General features: G+C 48.1%; 1 protein-coding gene across 1 annotated transcript in view; it reads left to right on the top strand.

Moving 5' to 3' along the window:
- The window catches only part of LTC4S (leukotriene C4 synthase), a 401,489-nt gene extending 396,361 nt beyond the window's left edge, over nt 1–5,128 (top strand). Inside the window, exon 5 of the mRNA XM_069652848.1 lies at nt 4,183–5,128. Coding sequence (XP_069508949.1) covers nt 4,183–4,309 — 127 coding nt within the window. The 3' untranslated portion in view covers nt 4,310–5,128. The remainder of the gene's footprint in view (nt 1–4,182) is intronic.
- Nucleotides 5,129–21,388: the final 16,260 nt, after the last annotated feature.

The raw sequence follows: 21,388 nt of genomic DNA, 5'->3' as shown, positions 1-21,388 counted from the left end.
CTGCAGGTGAGCCCCCCCCCTAAAAATGCATGAACCTGTAAGGGCCACACATGCAGACCCTGAGTGAATGAATGTGCATGCAATGTGCGTAAGGCACCGCAGACACCCATATCTGATCCCTTGCACCCTTGTACCACCGTACCGTAGCCCCCCTAGACTCTCCTGTATGTGCACTGCATCAATACAAGGGCCAGGGGACAGACATCCATGGCCAACCAGACGGGTGCAGCACCCACAAGACCACAGGGGGACAGCGCCTCATTCACCACAAGACACCATGCAGACACTGGATGTTGAGGGAGCCAGCAGTGGGTCTGAGCGTGATGAGGGACAGACAGCAACAGCTGCACGACAACCTGAACTGTTGACCTCACCCAGCCGCAGTGACACACAAGGAATGGCCACACCTCAGGGAAGCCCAGAGCCAGTTGCAAAGGATGCACACACCCCAGGTGTGCGTGTGCGTCGAGTCCGCACACCAGAGCCAGGTGTCGATACACCATCCTATGGTACCCCATAGGGTAGACACGCAGACCGCAGCAGCCCCATCCAAGGTGGCAAAATGTCCCCCTGCAGCCGCCCTTCCAGGCAGTGCACAGCTGTCAGCCCAGTACCCGTCACACCCAAAGTACCATTCATCATGGGAGCGGCCGTGACGGCACGTCTGGATGTTATTGAGGCCAAACAGGCGAAAATCGAGTCCATGGCCAAAGTGCACAGCCGCCAAATCAAGGCCAACCTGAGAGCCCTTCACCAGAGGGGCCCGGACTTGGAAAGCGCCCGCGACCATCATAGATGGACATGGCACCGTTTTTGCAGGCCCTGAGAACATGCACCCACCTGCACTGTTTTGGGGAGTTCACTGGGGGGAGGGGGCATTGTGTGCTGGGAGTTCACTGGGGGGAGGGGGGATTGTGTGCTGGGGAGTTCACTGGGGGAAGGGGGGTTTGGATGCTGGGGAGTTCACTGGGGGTAGGGGGGATTGTGTGCTGGGGAGTTCACTGGGGGAGGGGGAATTGTGTGCTGGGGAGTTCACTCGGGGGGATTGTCAAACATTTAATAAATCACGTTCAAAATTCATACAAAGCATGGACATTCATGATTGTGATCATGTGCTCTTTAATGTACAAGTGATATGTGTTACATGTACCCATCAACCGTATCTGAGACAATTATCAATCAAGCCCTGTCTGGCCAACCTCCCCTACCCCATCCCTGTGTACACGTGCACCAGCTTCAGGCACATCATCATCTTGACTTCCATCCCCAGGTGGCTGCACATCGGCATCGGGGGGCAGTGGCACATTCCTGCAACAGCAAATGTTGTGCAGCATGGCACATGTTAGGACGAGTCTGCAGATTTTTCAAGGTGCATATGTCAATGCCCCTCTCGTACGGTATAGCCACCAATAGCGTACCTTCAGCAGTCCAAATGCCCTCTCAATGCAGATATGTGTACGTCCATGGGTATGCCCGCACATCTTGAGTGTGTGGATGACGCACAGGAGTCATGAGCCATGTGTACTGGGGACATCAAGAATCACCTGCAGGGGAGGGAATGCAGGTATGAGGATAAGGTTGGTTCAGTGGGTGCACAAGGCTCAGTAATAAGTAACATTGGCAGCAGAATCAAGTTTGTGTTGAAGAGGTCGTGCTATCTCATTGCTATGTTGCCATGCACACTGCGTCTTGCAGGACATGCATGGTCTGAGGTTGACATGCAACTGTGTTTTGATGTGTGTGTGAGTCTTCATGTGTATCACCCTCATGTGGTACATGTGCAGTACTTGTCATATGGTCACTTCCATTGTGGTTTGTGCTGTGCAAGAGGCAGCATCGGATCGATGGACTACTTACTGCTAGCACCACACCTGTGTCTAGATGTATCAGGTCTGTCCCTTGTAGCTGGATGTGCATGTGACATGTTGTTCGGCCATGTGTCATTGGCATTCCCTTTGGGTGGTGTTGCGTTTGCCGATTGTCACTATTATGTGAACTTATCCAGGCATATGATTGGCCAATCAGGACTCATTGTTTTGGGATGTACATTGTCGTGGATCGAGCAACTTGTGTGTTGTGTTGTTGTGGATGTGCCTACTTTTGGGCACCATTGCCATGACTGTTGGATGGCCAGGGTGGGATGTCTATGGTGTGTCAGGGTGGGGAGCAACACTGCAACATACACAGAATGTATTGTGGTAGTTGGGCTTCCATATCTGGCTGTGCTCCCACATGTCTTTGCCATACAGACTGGCTGTGTTCTGATGTGTTCCACATGTCCAAGGGTTCTCGTGCAAGGGACATGCATGGGAAAGTTGTGGTGCTAGTGCTGCCTATGTCTTCTGCTGCCATGCATGGATTTCACTGTGTCTATCCACCCCCCATCAGGTGTCATTTGACATGCATTTCGGACTTCATTTGTACTCACCCAGCATCCATGTGTTGAGGCCTCAGTGCCTTTACATGTATGCTGGCAGGGTACTATTGCTCAGGTTCATGGAGTCGTGGGTGTATCCTGGATAGCGGGCACAGCAGTGGCTGAGGGTTAGGTCAGGTCAACATGTCATCTGCACATTCATGGTATGGTAATTCTTACGGTTTCTGTACGCCGCATCATGTACTCTGGGTGCTACAAGTGCTACATGCGTGCAGTCCACGGCTGCTATGACGTTCATGACTTGTCCGATGGCATGGCACTGGCCCTTCAGCTGGTTCACCTGTGCATGTGTGGCTGCCAATGCAATGTGCTCATTGACATGGAGCAGTAGTGCATCCAGCACCTGTCCCAGAACGGCACTGAAGGTGGACTGGGCCATGGCATGCATCATGGCAATGGTGTGTTGGTAGCTGCCAGTCCCAAGGTATTGCAGCACGGACACAAGCTTCACGAGCAGGGGCACTGCAGTGCGGATAGCCATACGGCTGCCTATGTCAGCCTGGATTGTGTCCAGCAACTATGTGATGGTTGCCATGTCCAGCCTATACTCGGTCACCAACTGCCCATCAGTCAGGGCCCAGGCTGTTGGCCTGACCCTGGGGATGGCTGTCCGCCTTGCTGGTGATACTCTCCTCCTCCTTCTCCTCATCCCCACTGCACCCTGTGCTCCCAGGGCCCTGGGCTGGTTGGCTGGCCTCTGTAGCTCCAGGCGGAGCAGGTAGATGTACACGTCAAGGCTCCCGGCTCCAAATGGCAGCATGGTGTTTGGAAGTGTGTTTTGTGCATGGGTGGGTGCCTTGTAGGCCTCTGATTGGCATTGGTTTCACCTGGGCACTTTTTGCAGTCTCCTGTGTTCTTTTACCTCCAGCATTTGGCTAGGGGTATTTGTCGGATTTTCCGCTGGTTTTCTGGCGCTAGATGCGCCTATGCCGGACTCGTGATGGCTCTGTAATAGCGCGAATGGGTGGTGGCGCTATTACAGCCGGCTGTACTTACGCCGGCTGTAATGGCGCAGATACGGCAGAGTGGTATTGGCGGTGCTAATACCGTTACCGCCAGATTTAAGGGTTACTGCCCAACTCGTGATGAGGCCAACAGTCTTAATATACTTTCTAGTCTTATTTCAACATGCCGGAACCAAACACACACATATATTCCCTCTTCCATCTCAATTGTTGAAGGTGAATGCCATCAAGACACAGGCCTAATACTTAAATGGATGTGGTAGGTCTAATTTTCTTTCGATATAATTGTCACACAGCATTACTACTGCATTACTTTGCATACAAAATAGAAAGTATTCTCTCGTTCGTTTTTATTTTTATCGTTTCTTTTAGAAATAAAATGTCCTGAAGAAATGCTCAATTGATGCTTAAATTCTATATTATCAGTGTGGACGTTGCAGGGAGGAAAGAGGCTAGAAAAGACAATTGCATTGTTTCCAGTTCAGGGTCAATCTACACTGCTTGACTTGCACATCTCTAATAGCGACCTTGTTTGCAAAGTGGGTAGAATCACAGCGCTAACCAAGCATCTGGATTTCAGATTGTGGCAACATTTTTCTGACTTCTAGTTCCCTTCACTGACAATGGTTTTTCATCTACAATTGTAGTGCACCCTAGTAAAGTGAATTTAGAGCTCATTCAAGAGCATACAGTAGACTATTTTGTGTAATTCACGATCCTTAACTTTGTGTATCCGCTGGGTGCAGTCAAATAATTCTGTCAATTTCCTTTCCCTCCCAGGTTGACTCCTATGTACATCTCTGCTGCAATGCTGTGGATCATGATTGGATTATCAGTGGTCGGGATTGTGGCCTACTTCCCATGGGCTGGTGTTGTGGATGTCCTGAAACATAATGTAGTCTGGTGATCGGAATGGTCTTCAATTGTTGGATGCAAGCTTTTCTGCAAACGTATATTCTGTGCTTGCCACTGTCTCCACGGCGGTGGGCAAAGTAAAGATTAATCAGAGGCTGGCACATGTATTGCTGTTTGTGACGTCATCTACCATTGTTTTAGATACATCTTTAATGCAGAAGTGCTGCTGCTTGCAGTCGCGCAATGGGCCTTTAAGGAGAAGCATTGAAACAATTCCATGTAGTTTTCTTTGGAAAGGTTGACCTTTGAACTTGGCACCACCCCAGAGGTACACCACGTTGAATCCAATGTGGGTATGGGGTGCTTCTCCACCAAGAACATTTTTAAAATAGTGAAAAACTAGCCAATGCACATACTATATATTCCAGCATTGCCACTGTTATACACTTCGTGATGTCTGTGCCCAAAATATATGCCAGCACTGCCCAGTTAAACATTGGCCCTCATTACGACCCTGGCGGAAAGTGACTGACCGGACCGCAACAGCGTAAATAGCGTTTCCGCCATTGCACGAAGGAGCAAAGTGCGGCTAATTACGACCCATCGGGCACGAGCATTACGCCATGGCGGAATCCGAAAGGCTGCGATGGCGGAAATGACCCCAAAACGGCCCTTACCGCCGCCGTACGCTGCACCAGGTGCAATACCGCCACCCATCTTAGCGGTCACCGTAATGAGCGGTCACCGTAACGAGCGGGCACCGCAAATTACGGGCACCGTAAATATACGGAAACGGAAGTAAAAGCATGTGGCCGGAACGGGAAACAGCACGCCGCACAACTATAAAAACCGAATCCCAACACAACCATTAAAAATCCGACCCTGACACACATCCCAACCCGTTAGCAACCCCAGTTAAAAAAATAAATATGGGAAAGGTAGCCAAGAAAGCGTGTGACCGCAAGCGGCAGGTACACTTCTCCCGAGAGGAACTGACCGTGCTCACCGAGACCCTCCAGGAAAATGCCGCCGTCGTCTTCTCCAGTCAAATGACCAGGACGGCCCTTGCCAACAAGAAGGCCATATGGGCCCTGGTGGCACAGCGCGTAAGTGCGGTGGGGACAACACCCCGCACGCCACAGCAATGTCGCAAGCGGTGGGACGACCTGCGGATCCGCGTACGCAGCATACTTTCTGCGAACAGGAACATCGCCACAGCTACCGGGGGGGGTTCAGAGTCGCCCATCAAGTTGACCCCCTGGGAGGATATCTGCGCCTCCACCATAGGAATGGAGAGCATAGAGGGAGTCGGAGGGATGGAGAAAGGAGTGCCGACATCCGGAGAATCAGGTAGGTTGGCCAAGAGAAACAATGCGAAATCCACAAACCACGAACATGTGCAGTACCATGTGACCCCATAGTGCAATACATACTTTGCCCTGACAGCGCCCTCTAAAAGTCAGAATGAATAAACAAATCAATCAAGATGCCATAAACAACCCCTACATGTGCAGCATGCACCCCCTAACTGCAGGCAGCCAAATGAATGCATCCTCAATCCACACGAAAATGAGACCACCTCCAAGGCCCAGTCCCAAATCAGCCTCATGTACCACCCCAATGCATTTGATACGTTGCCATTCCAAATCCGACAGACCCATAACTAACGCTCGCCCCTCTTTACTCCACCACAGGGTCCGATACCAACGACGAGCTGCAGGACACCCCTACCAGCACGCCTGCAAAGAGGGCCAGGACCAACGTCCCAAGAGCCTCCACCTCAGGTGCAAGGATCAAGACACGGCAGCAGCAGGAATCAAGTGGCAGCACACTGGAGGGGACTGCAACAGGCACCCCAGCAGCCAGCAAGTCCACAACCCCAGCACCACAGGTCCCCCCAAAGAACGTATCTGATGGCACTGCCTCTGGTGGTAGCAGCACCATAGGTGACACAGCTGTCATGCCAGCATGCTCCGACACGGAAAACAGTGCTGGCGACGTAGGTACCATCCATGACCTTTCCCAATCCCCCTGCATGTTCCATCCCCTACACCATGACGAAACCACGCAGGGGCACCCTGAAGACGACGACTGGCCAACCCCCACAAGTCCTGTGCCAAGGCAACATGTGTTGAGCAGCCCCCCTGTCACACCACCGCAAATGTCCATGGCCCAGCAGAGGCAACAGTCCCTCGACCTGCTGATCGAGCAACAGCAGGAAGTGTCCACGCTACTCAAGGACCATGCAAATGAATGCGGGGGTTCCAGGACAGCCATGGAAACATCCACCGAGACACTCAGGGCACAAATAGAGAAAAGTAGTGAGAGCCTCAGGGGAGAAATGGAGAAAAGCACCGAGAGCCTGAGAGCACAAATGGAGAAAAGCACCGAGAGCCTGAGAGCACAAATGGAGAAAAGCACCGAGAGCCTGAGAGCACAAATGGAGAAAAGCACCGAGAGCCTGAGGGGGGAACTGCATGCGACGTCCAAAGACGTTTGTGCTGAACTTGCTGCTGTGCGCCGTGTGCTCTCGGAGCTCTCACAAACCCTCAGAGACATGCATGGACGCGAGCAGGCAGAGACATCATCCGTGGCAAGTTCCGTCCAGGGCAGCCCCCAACGCAGATCTGGCAGGAACCTGCGCTCCACGGGCAGGGGTGCCCCTGATACCCGTAGAGGGGGCTTGCAATAGCGTCCAACCACGGACAGCATGCATATTTGGACACTGGTGTTGGGGGGGGAGGTAGTAGGGTGGAGGGGGTGTGTTGGGCTTCACTGGGTGGCGGGTCCATAGGGTGTATAAATCAAATCACATTAACAATACAGCATCTCATTATCATCCAATGACATGTGTGGACATTGATATTTGCGTACGAGGCCTTCATAGGCGTACAGTCCACAATGTGCCTGTACTACACACACACAGTGCCACAGGTCCCCTTTCCGTGTAATAGGCACCATGCGTGGTTGCTAGAAGCATGCATCTATGATGCTCTGTCGGATTGCACGTGCATCCTGTGCCTCATGGACTCCTTGAGGTGCCTCCACATCCCCACCCTCATCATCATCATCATCTTCAGGTGCATGCAGTACAGCGTCAGGGGGCATGGGCACATTCCTACGTATGCACATGTTGTGCAGCATGACACATGCCATGACCATCTTAGAAACCTTCTCATGGCTGTACATGAGTGCCCCGCCAGACCTGCTGAGGCTGCGGAAACGAGCCTTCAGTAGGCCGAATGCCTGTTCAATGACCACACGGGTACGTGAGTGGGCATGGTTGTAGTCCTCCTCATGCTCGTTCTGTGGGTTCCGGATTGGCGTAAGGAGCCATCTCTTCAGTGGATACCCGGCATCACCTGTATGAGACGAATAAAGGGTGTCAGTGGAATGATAGTGCTAAGTAGCCCCCCCCCCCTCCTGCAAGGTCATTGACGCATCAAATGGGCCACGATGTCATGCATGGAATGAGACTCACCGAGTAGCCAGGATCTGTGCCCTGCGTGTCGCTCCATGTAGCGTGGTATTCTTGTGTTCCTCAGGACCATAGAATCATGGGTAGATCCTGGAAATATGGCACAACAATGCGTAAATATCTTGTTGGAGTCACACACCATTTGCACATTGATTGAATGAAATTGTTTCCGGTTGCGGTACTGGACCTCCATGGCATGTGGGACAACCAATTCAACATGGGTGCAGTCGATGGCACCAATGCAACCCGGGATGCCGCCAAGTGCATGGAATCCCACTTTTGCGTTGGTAATCTCCTGGTACGTGCGTGGTAGTGTGATGTGGTCGTCGGCGTGCTTCAGGAGGGCATCGTGCACTTGGAAGAGTGTCCGTGAGAACAGTGGCTGTGAAATGCCATGCAACTGTCCCACTGTGTGCTGGTAGGTGCCTGTGGCCAGGAAGTGGAGTGCAGACACCACCTTCAGTAGGGGTGGGATGGCGGTTGGGCTATCTATCATGCTCACGAGGTCAGCATGTGTCATGTCCACAATGGCGATTATGGTGTCCCGGTCCAAACGGTAGAGGGTGTGGATCTGCTCAGCAGTGAGGTTGAACGGATCGGCTCGGAGGCGTGGGATTGCGGGCCGCCTGCGTGGTGGTAGTGGCAGTGCTTGTGGGCCTTGCTGACCCTGCCTTGCCCTCCTCCTCCTCCTTCTCCTCCGTCTCCCCTGTGCGCCCGGTTGTTGTACCTGTTGTTGTTCGTCGTCTTCTTGTAGTTGTAGCACTTGCAGTGCTATCTGGTCCCCCAGGCCCAACATCGCTAGTCCTGCCGGTAGCATTTTGGAGTGGGAGTGGTTGTGGGAGGGGTTTGGGTCTGCTATATATGTGCTGTCGGCCTATATGGCCTCCACCTGTGCTGATTGAATGAATCTGTGGCAGATGCAATCCCTTCTGGCCGAGCACGTCCCGCACGTAAGGCTGCATTTGGCCGCATGGCATTCTTGGGATTGGAATCATGTATCAAATCCCGATGGCAGTGTGATGTACTTTGACTGATTTTCATGCTATGCTCCCATTGTTACACATGCTATGATTGCAGCCGCTTACATACCTGTGAAGAGTCAGTGGTATGTAGGGCTCGATCGATGGCCGACCCTCATGCAGCACAGTAACGTACTTCACCGACGGGCGTGGCGTCCCATTTGTGATTGCAGCCAGTTAGCATTATGACACACAGCCGCACTACATTGATGTAATTGTGAATGCAAGCGTTCACAGAAGCCTTTTCGACGTAATGTTGCAAGTGAGGAATTCGAAGGCCAGCATTTTTGGTTTTGAAGTAGCGGCGAGGATACGCCCACAGGTCTGGCTGGAAATGTAACGTTCTATTGTAGAATGTCCTTGGGACATGGCCCATAACGAGCAGGCAATGAATGATATGAATTGAATGGGATGCGCAATAGCGTAGTGGACGATAAGGCAGGACGTTCCCAAATCCATCTTGCTTCACAACACTACAGATCCGGCCAGGAGCACAGTGGTTTTTGCAGACTGCATTACGCACAGACGCGATGGAAGTTTCACATATTATGTGAGTGAATATTCATGCGTTTTCATTGCGGGATGAGGGAATGATGAATGGATGCATGGACTGATGATTCCGTTTAGGGTCTGCCATGTACATGGGTTTTTTGAATCACTCCCCTTCCCCTGCGCTATGTGATGCAAGGCTGCCATAGTGGGACTTACGTCTATCTGCCCTTGTCGGATCCTCCCTGTCTCGACGCGCCTTCATACACTTGTGTCTAGGCACGTTACTAATCCCATGTCATGGGTTCTATCTTGACGGACGCATGCACAGTAACCGACGTTGCCAATGGTGTATTTACCTCGATTGATTTCGTTATGATTCGATACTGATTTAGGGGTGTGTATATTCCTTTGGAGTGGGCTAGCATGCATATGGGTGTGGATTTGGTGTGTTGAATGAAGATTGTAATGCATCATGAGTCCCGTAATGCAATCGGTTAATTTGTGTTTCTTTTGGGTGACAGGTATCTCCTGCCCTATTGCAGATGCCATCTCTACGCCACTCCTCCAGATGGTTTTTACTCTCGACTCCTGCAGCTTCGGGTGAATCAGTGGAGCACCATTTCGATCTTATGGGACGATCGCCAATGGGCCACATGCCCTTACGCTGTACTGGTGGCTAGGTGCAACATTTCGGCCTTTCAGCTCGACTAGTGCCTGCCTCATGGGACGGACCTGCGGTTCTTGCCGCTTCCATGTTGCCTTTTGGAACGTTGATGTAGGCCCTGTGTGCCATGATGGTACAGGGCGTCACACAAGTGGAAGCTGGTCAATTATTGCAGATGCAGCCCTCGGTGATGATGGTTGTTTTGGTGTTATTTTGCAAATTGCTGTGGGGCCTTTGTCATTTGGATGTGCATTTAAATTGTATTCCGATATTTGTCGTGTTGCGTTGTTCTTTGCAGGTGATGTGGCGATTTTCGATTTGTGGCGGTATGTATTGCGAGATGATCTGCATTGTGTTCCGCCTTCTGAGTTGAGTTGTGTGGTACAGTACTGGCCGCGTTTGCCTACGTAGCACAGTATGGTCACGGATAGGGGCTGCCATTGTGACTGTTTACATGATGTGCTGTTCAGGGGCGGGGGATTGGCTTTTGGCCGACTGGTGCCTGTCAGCCAGGTCGATTGGTGGAATGATGGGATGTTCAGAATGTGGCTGGTCACAGGTGACTGTGTTTGCGTGCGTTTGTTGGAGGGGGACTGGGGTCATGTCCATTGGAATAGCTTCTGTATTGATGCCATCTGTGCCCTGCAGCTCCCATCGGCCCCTCTTGGGATGAGCCTGGCTGCTCAGTCACTCTGCCAACTTGTGTGGTACATGCTTCTGCTGATGGTTGGTTTGTTTACTGGCAAGAGTACAGGGCTGGTGCAATCCCCCTCAGGATGCTGTTTTGGATGTTGCCTTGCGCTGGTGGCAAGCGATGGGGGACTACTGTTGTTTTGTGTCATGTGTTCTTGATTTTCCTTTTGATGTATTGTACCTTCACATGCCTGTGCTGCATCAGTACGGCTATGGTGACATGCCGTACATGGATGCCCACTCACGGGGCGCTTTGAGCCCCTGCATGCTTTTCTACGTTGGCATGCATGGGTGAATTGTAGATTTCACTGGTTGCATAGTGTGAGTACATTGCGCCTGCCAGGAGTTGTGCAATGTGGCCAGGGAGTGGAGTACAGGCACTCAGTGGGCCATTTACGGTTGGTTCACGATGCCGTATTTCTCGCCATGGCGGAATGGTACTTTACGACGTGCTTGATGGCGTTCAGTACATGTCCGCTAGGGTCAGAATTCGCGTACCGTTGCGCCATGGCGGTGATTCCGGTTTTGCAAGGCGCGCGTGCGCGTACTTGGTGCAGTTAGCGTTGCCGTTCACTGCGGTGTCGCTAATGGCATCGTACTTTACGGTGACGGGTCATAATCGCAACGAGCGGTGTTCGATGGCGGTATTGCATTTCCGCCATCATTTTTCCATTTCCGCCAGGGTCGTAATGAGGCCCATTGTCTTTTTATTGCCAACAACAATATATTGCAGTATTGTTGTGTAAAACATGTTTCATGTTAAAGTGCTCAAACAATACACACACACACACACATACACACACACTTTTGTTTAACTTGTGTGCCTCAGGCCAGTACCGTTGGCCTCTTCTCTGCCTTCAGCTACCTTTCCGCAGGTGCTCTAGGAAGCAGTGGGAGTATATCGTTTCAAAACCCCTAGCATTTACAAATTGTGCATGTCTGGGGTTCTGAAACCCTAACTCTTTCAATGTTCCTATCATCTTTGACGAGCTGGCTCAGGGTCTCTCCTCTTCCTGCAGTGACAGAGCCAGCATTCCCAATAGGCCAAACCTGCAGGTCCAGCTGCCCTCGCAGTGCCTCTGGGCTCCCCCAGCACTTAAGGGTCTGTATCTGTAACCCTACAGTCCCTTCTTTCTCTGCACTTATGAGCCTCCCTCCGACTTCACTTACTGAGTACCTGCACTTCTCCCCCCAGCCCTCAGCACTTATCGAGCTACCTGCACTTCTCCCTCCTACCCCCGCCACTTCCCCCCTCTCTCTCCTCTGCACTTGCGCAATATGAATGAGACAAGGCCTAGTAAGATCGTTGTTTTGTCTTCCTTCTGTTTCCCCCTCCTTGTCTTGTCGCGCCTAGAAACACTTGTGTACAGGCGCAAATGACATATCATATATCATGTCATACACCTGGATGGGAGAGCAATATGTTCCAGTCGGGCCTGGCACTTTGAGCATGTGCAGCACCTTAGGCTTCCTGCGGGGAGAGGGCATGCACCTTTGTATTTCTCTAACCCCCTGTATTTGTTTTGGCATGCAATATCCTCCATAATGGGCAGAAGGGTGACAGGGCATGAGATCAACAGCATTTCTGGGGTCACCAGCCAGACTCCCTTCAGAGAGCAGAAAGACAAAAGATCATACTCAGAGGTCAGGAAGGGGCACGACACCTTGCCACACTGAAGAATTGGGCATCCCTCACCCAGCAGGGAAAAAGCCATTTAAAATCTTACCACTAAAGGTCTGCCCACTGAAACGGGTTCATAAAACAGACCACTTACTTCCTATGAGTATCACTGTCGATATATCTTTTCCACAACTTGTACGATGTATTTATTCTATAAAAGATGTTTTGTACTGTATTGTCTGGATCACTGCACTTAAGATGAGATTATGCTTTTCCCTTTTGCAATATAGACCCTTAAATGCAATTTGATTTATCGTTGTAAGATGCTCTGCCACGTGTATTTCACATCAGCTGATTTTACTGATAATCTCTTTGGGTGACCTTCTAGTACACAGCTGTGATTTTGACTTTGAGCATATTTATTAATGACACTTTCAATGGAATAGCATTCGCGAATGCTTTTTGAGAGGGAATGTTGAAGGTTATTTTGGAGATACAGTGTGGATAAATCTGTTGTTGATATCTGTTTGTGAGTCTTTTCAGGGGCCTTGGGCATATTGTTTTTACACACTTCCTGTGAGCTTCTCAGTGGCAGGGTTGACTGGTCTCTGACAGAGGACACTGGTCATTTTCTTTTTTTTGCCCATAGAGTAGGATTGCTTTCCCTTTCTTTTAAATGTGACTAATGCATTTGGTTTACTATTTCAATGCCGATTAAGATGTTGGAGTGCAGATTACATACTTACCTGGCAATAGGATTAAATTAAGGGTGTCCTTAATTTGCTTTTCTCCTTAAGCTGCTTTCTGGGTTCCTTCTTCTTTGCAATTCATTTTAGTAGCAGTTTGGGGTATTGTTCTGGTTTCTTTTAATTATTTATAGGAAGAATATGTGTCCATTCTGCAATTGGCCTGGTTGATGTTTAAGGATTCATGGGTACAGCGAAGCATTTCGTTTTGTAGATTGCTTGGACAAGGGAGAGGAGCAATGGGACTTCATTTGCACTTCTGTGAAGTTTGCTGTATTTTGTTTCTACGGTTATTGTTGTTCAATTTGAGAGATGTCGTCTCAATATCATTATGAGAGGAAATCTGTTGATGTTGATTGTACAGTGGCAATGATATTTATCAACATGGGATATGGAATCGGGACTATGTTTTTGAAGAATGTTTCCTTAGCATCTTTTATGTTGAATACCATAAGATATAGTGTTGTGATCTGTTAGATATATTTCTTTGAGGCATTAGTTTGTTATTTTATTTTGTATTGTTGTTTATTGCAAATATGTGTGCTTGATGAAGGACCTGGATTGCGAAAAGCATCGGGCAATATATAAAGTGTTGATTGTTTGCAATAAAATGTGTTTATTCTAAAGATAATAAAAAAATGTATGGCCACATTTCAGTGTGCAGACCCTCCGTGGAAAGTTTTTTTCACTGTGTTATGGAAATATTTGAACAACTTTGGGTTTAGTGCTGCTTAGGGTTATTGCACCTGTACCTCTGTTAGATGTTGGATCTGCACCACTGCTTTCTGATCGTTTTGACAACTCTCACACACAGGAGTAATGGATGTTTGCAAACCCAACCTATTTCTAGGTCCTACCCAAATATGTTGGCCCACCTCTCAACTTACCATAGTGTCATGCATGGAGTAGTATGTACTGCGTTAGCTGAATTAGTAGGCACCGCTTACTGCCAAACTGGGAAGAACACTAACTTCCATAGTCAGAATAGCGCTGCCTCACTTTCTAGTCCAACTCCTTCCACCAGAGTCTGCAAAAAACCTCACATGCCATTCTGACAGCTGCACCCCACCATGGCCCCAACTCCTCTTCCTTCTCGACAACTCAGCAAGTCCAGGCAGCCAAGGACTAGATCACACTGCAGCAACCATGTAGACTTGTACCAGCCGCAAAGCTAACTTCCCACAGCCATAATGCCCTTCCTGGACTTTCTCTCTGAAGCCTTTCAACATGTTCTCTTATGGCTTCATCAAGAGGTCTTCTAAGTACAGGGCTGAGAGTCATCCTGAGGTGTCCTGGGTTGAGGAATCAGGCTTCTGTGATGCAGCATGACATGTCCTATAGGTCACACAGAGTGGCTTTAGTGATGCACCTGCTCTGCATGTCCCTGCAGGCCGCTGCATGTTCACCTATCGAGAATGAGTGAGTGCAGAAGTCCCACTCAGGCCCTTAGCTTTGCCAGTCCAGATCAAAAGAGGTTGCAGGCCCATTGGCCACTATTTCAAGAGCCCCAACCCTCAGTCCACTACATCCTTTTCATCCAGGGTTACCCAATAGGACCCTTCCTCACCATTCTTCATGGTGGAGTTCCCTTCTTAGTAGCTACATTATTATATGCAGGTAAGGGGGGAAACAGGGTTCCCAATACCAGTAATGTGCAGGCTAGATTGGCCACGATGTAAAGGTCATCTTCCTCGATTTCGGCATATGCTAATCTTTGCTGTTTATAAGGCCAGAGCCTCCATTGGCATCCCAATAAGCACCACAGTTGCCTCAAGTTGCTGGGGGACACAACCTCCTCAGAGGACTCATGTGTCATAGCACCAGTCTCCACCACCCTGCCCCATCCCAAATTTCCTTTTTGCACACTCCAACGTAGTCTGTCTGAGAACCTTCTCCAGCCAATGTCCAGAACCACTTCTGGCTCATCAGCATACCTCCGAGGGGAATTTGGTTGAACTACTTACAATCCCTGGGTGAAGTGAGCCTTGAGCTTCTCAGGTTTTGCATCAGGAAGGAGAAGAAGGACCTGCCTTTTGGTCACAGGCACTCCATGCCACAATCGCATGGCATAGAGCATTCCTCAAGCTTACAGCCTCTGACCCTCCACCAACCCAACATGGTGTTCTTGCAGCTGTTCTCTTCACAGGGCCATAGAAAATATGGATCCCAGTTCAGCAGGATGTGATGCGAAAGCGATAGATTATGGGAAAAGTTCACTCTGTGGCCCCTAATAACAGACTGAAAGCAAAGTACAGGCCACTTAACGGTCATGCCTGGCCACTAATCCACCGGCCCAGTGATCTGGAGCAGCAGCACTGGCTCCCAGGAAAGCAACAGCCTGCTCCTTCACCATACTACCTGGTCAAGAAGAGTAACTCATGGGTAAACTGACTTGGAATTCCAATAGGTGTATTAGCTCAATACATACTCTTCGGTGCTACCTCTTTCTAGGAAACAGTCAATATGTGATTGAAACAGATGCATTCATACTTACAGAAGCATTTAGACTTGCCCAACTCCCTCCATTGCCTGCAAACTCCTTTCTCACGGTTCCTCCTTCTTGCTTAACTCTTGCAGACGTTATTCTTCCAAGCAGATAAAGGCCTGATTAGCCTGACACGGTCACCGTACGCCTCTGACCAGGATTTGATGCTTTTAAACTACTATGGTGGTGATTGGGCACAGTAAAAAGCAATGTATTATAACATATCATTGGAAAGAAGGTTTACTTCAGTAGGTCACTCCACCTCCACCAAGCAAAGATATGATACCCGTGGACTATTACCTTCAGCTGTGGAAGGACATTGCTGCATATGCAAATGACCTGCCTGCGGTCAATATTAACAATCATAATCTGGGTTGGCTGACCTTAAGCGAGGTGCTACGGACATACTAAGGACTAAAACTAATCATGTTGTCACAGCTTCTTGGGGGGAGGGAGGGATTGGGGTTGGACTTTAGGACACAGACTCGTAGCCGGAGCACTAAACTCCTTCTGGGTGATCAGGAAATGTGCTGGGCCTCCCCTTTGTTGGGCAAAGTTAATTCCTTTATAGGAATGGCGTAATCTAAGAAAAAGAACAACACCCTAACAGTGAACTATCACAATCTCTAAGCAGACCCTAAAATCTTCCAGTTTGCAATCACATGGGGGAGTTAGGGTGTTCTTTTAGGCTCAAAGCTAAAATTTAAGAAATCGCCAACACAAGCCGTCTTCTTCCCATGGGATAAAACACAAGACATCTATAATGGGCTCTTCTGTTTGTCTCTTCCTCAGATCCACCCAAAGCCAAAGATCTGACTGACTGGCTGTCAATCACTCATCGCCAGTTGCCAGCAGCTAAGGGGAGGGAAGACTTAACTTCTTAGGAGCTTGGCGGAAGATCATATAAGATATTCTGCACTCTATTAGTTGTGGGTCTGATCTCTCAGTCTACTACCTATTGTTCAGAGGTATTTCGCAAGCAGTGAGGTATTTTGACTTCTGATCATGAATGCCCTCGAAGATGTTCATCCAACAGATCTCTCCAGGGGTTCCTACTCCAGGTTTTTCGATGGGGGGAAAAGTCAAACAACAAGGGTCTCCAAACAATCCTCAACCATTCGGCATTCAAACTGCATTTACCAAAAGAGAATATCAAAATGGTCATACCTGCTCAGATATTGGCTGCACTTCACCAAGGAGACTGGTTGTGTGCCACAAACCTTCAGGATGACTATATTTGCCTCCCAATTTGGCCTCATTGACAAGTACGTGTGATTTATTGGAAAGTGTCAGCATTTCTAGTTTTGGGGTCACCTTTAGCTTCAACACAGAACCCTGTGTTTTATTTTTTGGAAAGGCCAGCAGTAGCTGTCAATCTGCAGCTATCAGGATGTCTATGTTTACCCGTACCTGGACAACAGACTTTTCTGAGGCCATTCTATGCAAGGTGTCTCCAACAGTTCAGAGAGACTCCGGAAGGTCTCTGCCTTCTGGGTCTGTCATGGAATGCCAACATGTTTTCTTGCCACCCATCGCAGATAGCACTTTTTATTATTTGGAACACAAATGTAACAGAGCTTTTCCTTCCATGAGCAAATGAAAGAATCTCTGCAAAGACATCGGGTCCCAACACTCCACCCCTGCCTTACTCTTCAAGTGGTTTTCGGTTACATCTACCCTGTAGTTGTCACGTATGCACGAATTTACAGTAGGCATACTCATTTTCAGCTTTTGGGGTGAGAAGACTATGCTACAGTCTTTCAGGGTGCTTGCTTCCTCAGGGGTCAGAGGACCTAGCTTGTTGATAACAGAATGCCAAACTCCCATAGCCATTATTTACTCCTGGAACAAATAGTGACCATCACAGTTACTGAGATGTGCACACGTATGGGTGTACCTGAAGGCCCATGATTTGTGGCTTGCAAAAAGCAAGACTGCTCATACAAACATATTGGAACTAAATGCAGTCTTCTAACCCTCAGCACCTTCCTACCCTGCCTTAAATCTCTGACAGTCCAAATTCTGAAAGGCTATTTTATGTAAACAAGCAGAGTGAGACCAGGGCCAGGAAGCTCTGATATCTAGTTCTACAGTTATGGAATTGGAAAATTTGCCTCAACAATTTTCATATGGCTGGCCATCTGTCTGGCAAACTCAATAATACATAGGATCCCTAGAGCCACTAATCCCAATCTCCACATGAACTTTCACCTCAGATTGTCTCTCAGATCTTCCAGAAATGAGCCCACCCCATGTTGGATCTGTTTGTAATGAAGGAGAACAGAAATACCCCTGTACGCCTCCTGGATGTTTGGGTTATCTGCGTCCCCCTGGGAAGCTTGCCTGCTCCCTTTGACCGGTCACTTTAAGTGCATATGCTCCCCCGCCCCCTTTCTCCGATTCTGAAAGTAATTCAGAAAATGATACATGGCTCATGCCACCTCATAGAATCTTCATGCATGAATATAATCTGGATCTTTGACCTCCTCCAGCCCTTTGTATAGTACTTCTTAGCAATAAACACAAATATATTTAAAGAAAAGAAAAAACAGTTCTCCCTCCCTTGGCAACTTCTGCATCCGCTCAAGCTGTTGTCTCAGCAGAGAGGAAATATACTGCACCTAGCCTCTTTCCTTAACCGCTTGGCACAGAAGAAGATAGTCTACTTCATTCTCTGTCTTTCCACAGAGGCACCTCATATCCTCACATAACAAGAGTTTTCTACACCGTCCCAGTACCAAAGCAAATAGACCCGTTTTTGCTACTGGTCCCTCCAATAGGCCTATGGATCCTCTGCAGGAATTATGGATAATTTCTGTGGTATGCAGTGATTATAACGAATACAAAACAGAGAATACATTTAATAAAGAAACAATAATAACGAAAAATATCGAATTTTAGTTTAAAATATCTGGTGTGTGCGGTAATGGGTTAAAACGGTGGGGGGTTCAGAAGCATAGGGAAACGAGGGGAGGGGGGGTTGGAGGGAACCCTCCAATAAAAAAATAAAACAATTCTATATTTTTCTTTATAAAAGTTGTGTTATTTAAGCATTCTCTTTCATTTAATTCGTTATAATCACATGTAATCATGTTCCGTCTTTCATCTCCCATTTAGCCCTGATGGACCTTAAAGCTGTAGATAGTTGTTGGCTTTTGGTGTCGAGTTAAATTACTCTCTTCTGACAAGAGTTGTAAAGCGGCATTTTTAAGTGTAGCTTCACTGGTGTCTGCAGCAAGTCATTGCAGCCCATGGCCTCTCCGGATTTGAAACTTGTCCTCTGGAAGGTGGCCTTCTTGGTAGCAGAAACGGCTGCTTGTTGTGCAGATGAACCATTATTCCAACTTCCATAAATAGAAGGTAGTTCTCAGAACCTAGCCCTCTTTTTTTTTACCCAAGATGCTTTCAGAATTCCATTTCAATCCGTCAACCTCCCAGTCCAAATTCTGCCTACAAAGCATAGAGAGTACTTCATTGTTGGGATGTCGGGAGGGCCTAGGAAGATTATAGAAAATTAGGTCCTCCTCTAGACTGTTTAGACTGTTGTAGAGGGACAAACACCAGTGGTCGAAGTGGGCAGGAGCGGTGTTTCTGTTCCTATACTTCTATTTTAAAAAGAAACCATTCCTGAATGGTTTTGTGCAAGAAGAAATTGAAACTTGCACTGCACTGAACGTTCCCTTAAAAAGAAGCTGTATTTGTTTAGGGAGTTGTATGGTGCGTGGGAGGAGCGTGGCAGTGGGGTTCGTGGGGAGCAAGACTGGCCAGCAGGGAACATAGTTCCACCACTTCTTTTGTACACTTCGGCCACTGCCAGGAGTTCAGCCCTCCAAGGTTGCCATTGCTGGATAGATAGCACCAGACATTCTTGAAAGTAATTCTGTTTTTGGATCCTTGCCCATACTGTGAGAGTCAAAGCCATTTCTAGGCCCTTTCTGAGACACCTCTTTTTGGAGGTTATCTTTAAAGCTGCTACTTAGTTAACTCCATTCTTTTTGCAAACATTATCTCAATTCAAGTGCGATATCCAAAACCATTTTGGTCAGTTGGTTCTGAGTAACAAATTTAGATAAGTACTTCAGGATTGAATCCATCTCCAAGCAAATGCTAGTTAGTCTATGCTTAATATGGAGGAAGGGGGATGGGGCATAGGAGTAAGGGAAAGTGACTCTGCTGGTGACTACTGTACTCCTAGTTCATGGCCCTATATCAGCTCTAGGGCACTCCCTGTGTCCCCGCTGATAAGTGTCATATGGATTTGTTAACCACGCTGAGCACTGGTGACTGGCACCTCGGGCATGCAAGGGAAGGATGACGCCGGTGAGTGCGATTAGGCATATAGTCCAGTTTGCTGTGTGTTCATTTTAGACCCATCGCACCAGTCTCAGAATTGTTGGGAGTGCAGAATCTACTTCCTGCTACCCAAGTTCATGATGGGAGTGGTTCCTTCCAGCCAACAGCACAAAACATTTATTTTCATAAGATAATGCAAGTAAATCTAAGTTTGCAGCCCAGCTGCAATTGCCATCAGCAAGGACGCTCAACTAGAGGGTTTGGAGCTCTTGAAGCACACACGTTATCACCAAGATACTCAGGCTGGCTTTCATCAAATCTTGTTATTGAAATCCATTTATAATAATAATGTATTTCTTATATTGCGCTACACACCCATAGGTCTCAGAGCGCTCAAATAACATAAAACATTATTATCCAACAAAGTGGTACTCATTTTATCGAACTTGGGAGGATGAAAGGCTGAGTTGAACCTGTCGGTATTCAAACCTGCCACAAGCAGGCTGCACACAGATATCAGGGGCGAGTGCTTAGCTCGCTGTGCTATCTGACCAGCTAAGTGTCCGCGGATGCGTGTGAAGCATGATAGTGGCGTGTCTTAAAATTCGCAAAGATAAATAGCATTACAGCAGCGAGGGAATGCTGGGAACAGATTGCTGCCCTGATCGATTTGATCCCAACTCATCATGAATTGGCACGTGTAGGGGGTGGGGCCCTGCACGTGCCGATTGATGGGTGGGGTTTGGTGCTTAATCCGCTCCTTGGATTACACTTGTAAATTTGCGCTCTCTCAACTATTTAGAATCCCCAAATGCTACAGAAACAACAGTAGCATCTGTTTAGTTGAGGATGACCTCTTGTGGTCATGTGAGAGAAGAGCTGGGCAGCACCACCAGTATAAATAAGATGGATGCCAGCACACATCCCTGCTACACACAGGTCTTAATGGCGATATGCTCGAATACACATCTTTCACCAATGTTTCCTTGCACCAGTACTGTGTTTGCTGCCCTGGTTCTACATTATATATCTACCTCGGAAACTGTTGTAATGAGCTGCGGTACAGCCCACAAGCAGCCAAAGGTTGATGATGTCATTATTTAGTAATTGTTAAATTCATGTTAGCACCTTCATGCTCCTTAAATCTCGTTTTGGAAAATAGTTTAGCAACAGTTCAGGGACTAGTGTGGCAGTCCTAAGTGTCTCAAGGTGTGATGCACCTGGGTGTCTATGGACATCCCACAAAGCCAGTTCCCTCAGTCCTCTTTTGGCCACGGAACACACGGACTCAAACTAGACTTTGGTTTGTTAAGCTTTTTTTAAATGTATTTAAGACGTACAGTCCAATTTTGCATATTGCCTGTCAAATTACTGTATGCTCATTAAGTTAAAAAAAAATGCAAACCATTTTTTTCCTCGATGCTTACAAACTGTAACATACAACTTGTGAACCCCCAAACATTGGCATTTTAATAAAAAAAAAACTTTTAGGTATATGTGTACTTTATTTATTTATGCCAAGGGGTATTTTTAAACAGTGTTAGTAAAACCCTTTCCCGCATGTGTAGCACTCTTCATAGGACCTCGGTTTGAAAGATGCCTTCTTTAATTTGTAATTTGTTCGCTTGCTCTGGCGGAAA

This window comes from Ambystoma mexicanum, chromosome 3q (assembly GCF_040938575.1).
Source record: "Ambystoma mexicanum isolate Mex_15411 chromosome 3q, UKY_AmexF1_1, whole genome shotgun sequence".
NCBI classification, from domain to species: domain Eukaryota; kingdom Metazoa; phylum Chordata; class Amphibia; order Caudata; family Ambystomatidae; genus Ambystoma; species Ambystoma mexicanum.
This window is presented reverse-complemented; position numbering and strand designations above follow the sequence as displayed.